At 48.3% G+C, this 7,500-nt stretch overlaps 1 protein-coding gene across 1 annotated transcript in view; it reads left to right on the plus strand.

Moving 5' to 3' along the window:
- The window catches only part of LOC135092957 (uncharacterized), a 4,665-nt gene extending 1,001 nt beyond the window's left edge, over positions 1-3,664 (plus strand). The window contains exon 3 of the mRNA XM_063991780.1: positions 796-3,664. Coding sequence (XP_063847850.1) covers positions 796-2,393 — 1,598 coding nt within the window. The 3' untranslated portion in view covers positions 2,394-3,664. The remainder of the gene's footprint in view (positions 1-795) is intronic.
- Positions 3,665-7,500: the final 3,836 nt, after the last annotated feature.

Below are 7,500 nucleotides of genomic sequence, written 5' to 3' on the forward strand. Positions count from 1 at the left end.
TCTCAAATGTTTTCCGTGTCTTACATGTTTTTTTTTTTTTTTTTTTTTTTTTTGTTTTGACGCCATAGTGGTGTGAGGCAGACACGTGACATTACTGTCTCCTCCACAACCATCACAGCCACTCAAGTTTCCAGTCAGTATTACTACGAAAAGAAGTAACGTCAACCATTCCAACGCTCACGAACACGCAAGAATGAACACAACACAACACAAGACAACACAACACAGCACAACACAGCACACAACACAGCACAGCACCCATGCACTATTATCATTATCCCCATTATCTGACACCACCTGGCGGCAATGAGTTAAGAGAACACGGTCACATCGACCCCTGGGAGTGGGTGTGAGCACACTTGGTGGGGTCCATTTGGTGGGGCACATGGTGTATGGACTGCTATGGTGCAGGGCACGCTGTAGGAAGTACCCTGCATCTGCTGTGGTCTCAGGATTGGAGTAGGTGCAGGGCAGGGAACGGTCTCATTATGAGGGGGCAGGGGTGAACCAGTGTGTGCTGTGTGGTCTTGCTATAGATGTATGCAGCCAGCCGTGCTATACCTAAGCTCCTGGAGTGTAATACAGTGGTCCACAAGACTGTCCCTTTCCACCAGAGACCGACAGGCTGCATGGCTTTTGGAGACAGTTCTGGTGAGAGAACAAAGCCTTAAGGACACGGGCCTGCAGCAAGCAAACACTGGCTGGGGCGTGAGTGTGCTGCGTGTTAAGTGTGTGCCAGTGCTTGCTGGACCCACGAAAACAAGACAAGGGTTGACTCTCTCCGCTTTCTTGCAGATCGTGGCGATGTGCTGGACCTGGAGGACCAGTTCAGGCTGAAGCGCTCCCCTGTCTTCGTTGTCCTTCGCTCCCTGTTCAGCAAGAAGAGGCCTCCTCCAAAGGCTCCCAGGCCATCCTATGGCCCTCCCCGAAAAGCTCCTAAGCCATCCTACGGGCCACCACCCAAGGCTCCTTCAAAGGCCCCCAGCTCATCCTACGGTCCTCCCCCCAAGGCCCCCAGCCCATCCTATGGTCCTCCTCCCAAGGCTGCCAGCCCATCCTATGGACCCCCTCCCAAGGCCCCCAGCCCATCCTACGGACCCCCTCCCAAGGCTCCCAGCCCATCCTACGGACCTCCTCCCAAGGCCCCCAGCCCATCCTATGGCCCCCCTCCCAAGGCTCCCAGCCCATCCTATGGACCTCCTCCCAAGGCTCCCAGCCCATCCTACGGACCCCCTCCCAAGGCCCCCAGCCCATCCTATGGACCCCCTCCGAAGGCCCCCAGCCCATCCTATGGACCCCCTCCCAAGGCTCCCAGCCCATCCTATGGTCCTCCTCCCAAGGCCCCCAGCCCATCCTACGGACCCCCTCCCAAGGCTCCCAGCCCATCCTATGGACCCCCTCCCAAGGCCCCCAGCCCATCCTACGGACCCCCTCCGAAGGCCCCCAGCCCATCCTATGGACCCCCTCCCAAGGCTCCCAGCCCATCCTACGGACCCCCTCCCAAGGCTCCCAGCCCATCCTACGGACCCCCTCCCAAGGCCCCCAGCCCATCCTACGGACCCCCTCCCAAGGCCCCCAGCCCATCCTACGGACCCCCTCCGAAGGCCCCCAGCCCATCCTATGGACCCCCTCCCAAGGCCCCCAGCCCATCCTACGGACCCCCTCCCAAGGCTCCCAGCCCATCCTACGGACCCCCTCCCAAGGCCCCCAGCCCATCCTATGGACCCCCTCCCAAGGCTCCCAGCCCATCCTACGGACCCCCTCCCAAGGCCCCCAGCCCATCCTATGGACCCCCTCCTAAGGCTCCCAGCCCATCCTATGGCCCTCCTCCCAAGGCTCCCAGCCCATCCTACGGACCTCCTCCCAAGGCCCCCAGCCCATCCTATGGACCCCCTCCCAAGGCCCCCAGCCCATCCTATGGTCCTCCTCCCAAGGCCCCCAGCCCATCCTATGGCCCTCCTCCCAAGGCTCCCAGCCCATCCTACGGACCCCCTCCCAAGGCTCCCAGCCCATCCTACGGACCACCTCCCAAGGCCCCCAGCCCATCCTACGGACCCCCTCCGAAGGCCCCCAGCCCATCCTATGGCCCTCCTCCCAAGGCTCCCAGCCCATCCTACGGACCTCCTCCCAAGGCCCCCAGCCCATCCTATGGACCCCCTCCCAAGGCTCCCAGCCCATCCTACGGACCTCCTCCCAAGGCCCCCAGCCCATCCTATGGACCCCCTCCCAAGGCCCCCAGCCCATCCTATGGTCCTCCTCCCAAGGCTCCCAGCCCATCCTATGGCCCTCCTCCCAAGGCTCCCAGCCCATCCTACGGACCCCCTCCCAAGGCTCCCAGCCCATCCTACGGACCCCCTCCCAAGGCTCCCAGCAGTTCATATGGCGCTCCTTAACATCCTACTCGTCATGAAATCCTCCATGTGAGGGATGGGGAGATGAGGATGACGAGGAGGAAGAAGACGGAGAAGAAGAGGAAGGAGGACGAGGAGAAAAGGAATGAGAGGATAGGGAGAAAAAGGAATAAGACTATAAGAACAAGGAAGGAGAAGGAAGACGAGAAGGAGGATAAAATAAATAAGAGAATATGAAAAAGAGAAGGGATGATGAGTGAAGAAAAAAAAGAGAAAAGAAGTTGAGAAGAAAGAAAGGAAAAGAACATTAGAACGATGATGGAGAAGAAGAGGAGGATAACAGAAGCAAGAGAATATGAGGAAGTGGAGAAGGGAAGAATGGTGAGAGAAAAGAAAAAGAAGTAAGAGCTTTCCTCCTCCTCCTTATGTGACAATTTTGACTCATTTTAAATTCACACTTTCTGAGCAGTTTGCAAAAAGTTTCCACGCCGCGCACGTAGAGCATGCAATCTTCCCTTTCTCCTCCTCCTCCTCCTCCTCCTCCTCCTGCTCCTCCTCCTGTTCCTCCTCCTCTTTCTTATTACACATTCACCATCTTTTCCTTACTTTCATCACCTAACTAATCTATGTCTTTTCTTCCTCCTCCTCCTCCTCCTCCTCCTCCTCCTCCTTCTCCTTATTACACAATCAGTTTTTTTTTTCATCTTTTCCTTACTTTCATCGTTAATTAATCTACGTCTTTTCTTCTTCCTATTCTTCTTCTTTTCTTCTTATCCTCCTCCTCCTCCTCCTTCTACAGTATTTTTTTCCTTCTTTTTTTAATTTATTTTCTTTTTTTCTTTTTTTTTTTCAACTTGGGACTTATGATAAATCTCTCTCTCTCTCTCTCTCTCTCTCTCTGTCTGACGTGTTGGTGTTATAATTGTCTAGTCTGTCACTGAAGCGGTAGTTGTGTGTGTGGTGTGAACATTAGTTAGTTCTTATCGTTGTTGTTGTTTTGAGTTGGTTAATGTTGCCTTTTTTTTTCTTTTTCTTTGTTTTGTTTCTATTTTTTGTTTGTTTTTGTCAGTTTTTTGTTTTTTTCGTTTTCTTTTTGTGTATTTCTCTATTTGTTTGCTTCATTTCTTTTTATTTTTTCTGTATTTGTTGTCTTTTTGTATATTTTTTTTCTATATTATTGTCTTTATTTTTTTTTGTTCTCTTGTGATTTTTTTAAATTATTGCTATTTTTCACTAGCTAACATTTTCTATTGCTTTTTTTTTTCTTATGGTGATTTTGTTTTACATTGTTTTGTAATAAAATTAACTAACTTTACTTGTTTATTTTTATCTATTTATTTATTTTTTGTTCCTCCCTGCACTGTTTTTACATTGCTGTTGTTTTTAAGTGGCGAAGTTTTGCATTTTTTTTTTTATTTTATCATATTATTTCCATTTTCCCCCTGCAGCCATTCTGTAGTGACGTTTTGCAATAGAGGAAACCTCATCCTTGTTTTCCTCTTTTTAGTTATTTTGTATCAACGTTTTGTAATAGAGGAAAATTTATTTGTTTTTTTCTCTTTGCAATTTTGCATCAACATTTTGTGAAAGAGGAAAACTTATTCTTGTTTTTTTTCATCTTTAGTCATCTTGTATTAATGTTTTGTAAAAGAGGAAAATTAATTCTTGTTCTTCTCTTGAACTGCCGTCGTCTTCCCTGACTGTACAAGATACACACATGTCTCTGACCAGGCACTCAGGCCAGGAACACACCTTGGCTGGCCTGCGGAGACATTACTGGGTGGCTGCAGGTCGCCTCTGACTGGGGTCAGTATTAGGGCCATTGTTGTTTTTAATATATATCAGTGACTTGGATGGTGGAATTAGTGGTGATGTTAGTAAATCTGTGGATGACACAAAGATAGGTAGATTAATTAGGTCAGAATCGGATGCCATCGCCTTGCAGGCAGATTTAGATAGGATGAATGAATGGACGGACAGATGGCAAATGCAGTTTAATATCAACAAATGCAAAGTGCTTAGCGTAGGTAGAGGAAACCCACACAGTAGGTACACATTAAACAACCAAACTCTGGTAGGTACAGGGTACGAGAAAGATTTAGGAGTTATAGTTAGCTCTGAACTCCGTCTAAGAAAACAATGCATAGAAGCCAGAAACAAGGCAAATGGAGTATTAGGATTCATTTTTAGGAGTGTTAAAAGTAGAAGGCCGGAAGTAATATTAAAGTTATACTTGGCGCTGGTCAGACCTCATCTAGACTACGCTGTGCAGTTCTGGTCCCCACATTACAGGAAAGATATAGGTCTATTAGAATCAGTACAGAGGAGAATGACTAAAAGGATACAGGGGATGAGGAGTATTCCTTACGAGGCGAGGTTGAAGCTGTTGAATTTATATTCTTTAGAGAAACGTAGATTAAGAGGGGACCTGATAGAAGTCTTTAAGTGGTATAAGGGTTATAACAAGGAAGATGTAAGAAAAATTCTTAGGATCAGCAACCAGGACAGAACAAGAAATAACGGGTTCAAGCTTGAAAAATTTAGGTTTAGGAAAGAGATAGGAAGAAATTGGTTCTCAAATAGAGTGGTAGATGAGTGGAACGGACTCAGTAATCATGTTGTTAGTGCTAGGACATTAGGGAGCTTTAAGAGAAGATTAGACGGGTGTATGGATGGGGTGGAAATAGGTAGGCATATTTCATACAGGGACTGCCACGTGTAAGCCTGGTCGCTTCTTGCAGCTTCCCTTATTTCTTATGTTCTTATGTTCTTGTGTATCCTGCGGAGCTGCTTCATGTGCCGCTGAGTCAACAACACGCCCCTGACACAGCGCCAAGGAGAGTTACCCACGGCACTCATCGCTATAGGCAAGCCCTGGCTCACTTCCACAGGAGCAGACTGTTCTGGCCCTTACAGGTGACCCACACCTTCCGAGGAACCAGTGGATCACCCAAACCTTCCCAGGCGCAGAAGGTCTGGTCCGTAAGGTGCACTTCCGTACCAGCTCGGGGGAACGCCTTCGCCCTGTGGTCAAATTCTGCCTTCTGGAGTGTGCTGCCCGGCTCCCCCACCCGCGTACTGTACTGTTTAATGTTTCTGTTGACTCTGTCGAGGAATGGGTCACCCGGGGTCGCATATCTGGTCCAGCGGCCTCAGAAGGTGCCCAGTCTTCAGAGAGAGAGAGAGGGAAAGGTGCTGCGACTCACAGTCTGTTTTCCCCTTAGACCCTAGACACTCAAACGCCGACCCTCATAGTTGTAAGTGTTGCATTGTGGTTAATTAGCCGTCTAAGTTACTACTACATGTTAAAATACACTGATAATTAATGTTTATTAATGCTTAAAGCATTATGTATTTTGGTTATCATCTTGCACTCCATTATTACGGAATCAATTATCTTCTCATGACGCCCTTGTGACTTGTTTGCACGTGAGTGATTTACTGTAGTCCAAGGCCCCTCGTGCTGATGGCAACTCAACTGTCACTACAGGTTAACCGCATCAAAGCGAGTAAACGACTGGGTCGTTTGTCATCCTGACTCTCTACAGTGGTGGCGGCGTCTACAGTCATTTTGTATCGTTTTCTAATAGACGAAAACTTATTCTTCTTTTTTGTTGACGGTTGTCTTCTGTGCCGAGTAGAGAGAAGCACTGTTCAGCGGGAGAATTTTACACTTGAGCGGCCTGGCCTGACCGTGACGCCACCCACGAGCTTATAATATTATTTCCACAAGCGTATATCCCTTGAAGCACGCGGCCCTTGCTGCAAGACTCACGCCGCGTGGCACCACAACCATTCCCTGCGTCACAATTTAACTGCCGCCACTCGCGCCTTAATGACAACAGAACTCTTTCAGTTCTCTGATGCAAATTCAGTCACTTACTCTTCATGATAACACAGGCCTTTCATTTATATGAGACACAAATTTAATCCCCTACACTATGATAATACCTCTTGCAATTTCGTGATTCAAAACTTATCTTCCTACAATAACGAGTCTTTCAATTACACAAGACACAAATTTAATCACTTACACCGCATGTTAACGACTTTTCCAATTCCATGATACAAAATTTAATCACCACACTGCACTCTATGACAACAACTCTTCCAGTGATACAAGGCACACATTTAACCACCAACACAATATGGTAACACTTCCTTCAGTTTCATGTGTCACAGCTTTCGTCACTCTAAATATGATAACACAACTCTGGGCTCTGCGTGACACACATTTAATGGCGTACACTATATAACACAACTCTTCCAATTTTACGTGACAAATTTACAACTTTCATCACTTCCGCTGGGTGGCGCTGAGGGGTAACTTGCCAAGAATGAACAGTGCCTCGCGTACGGTTCCTCAATAACTACCCAGGCGATCCTGTTGAGACTTGGTGCGTGTCATGTAGTCTTCACCTGTACAGTCGCGGTCATGAGCTGTGTCCTGCCTCGTCGCCAGGGTGCATCGTGACCAGCTCAGGTTAGGTTTGAATAGCAGTGCGTGGTGAGGAGAGGAAAGCAAGGTGTCGGGAAGGGGGAGGAGAGATGGTTACGATTCATAATGGCGACGCAGAACACAGCTTATTAAGGAGAGTATTCTGAAACACCTCTGGCCGCACCTCCTTTACTTTCAAGAGCCTCTAGTTGTGGCCACACGGGTTTTCAAGGGTGCTTTTACGGTTCCAGGGACAGATTAACAAGATTTCTACATTATTAATAGGATAAGTAGTCTTGAGAACCCGGCTTATCGTATCTGTGGCCTTTGAAAATAGTGGTGGTGAGAGAGAGGAGCGCTTCTGAATGCAGGCCTTACACGGCGACTGTACCGATGTGAGCCTGGCAGGTCTGGGTGTTCCCCGCGCGTGTGTGAATGTCCCGCACCAGCAAACTAATACACCACTCAAGCTGAATTTTTGTAAGTGATATGTGCCATCGACTTTTTTCTTTCTTTCTTTCTTTTTTTCTTTGGAGGGGGTGGGGGGAGGGGAAGGATAGGGTGGAAGAGGGTGTAAGGGATAACGGGAGTGGCGAGGCAAGGCAAGTTTATTTCCCGACTAGTTTCGCTGCTTCTCCAGACAGCGATGCCATAGCAGGAAAATAGACTCGCCTCACCTCTCCCGTCTTTCCTTGCACCCTCCTCCCCCAC

Source organism: Scylla paramamosain, chromosome 41 (assembly GCF_035594125.1).
Source record: "Scylla paramamosain isolate STU-SP2022 chromosome 41, ASM3559412v1, whole genome shotgun sequence".
Lineage (NCBI taxonomy): Eukaryota > Metazoa > Arthropoda > Malacostraca > Decapoda > Portunidae > Scylla > Scylla paramamosain.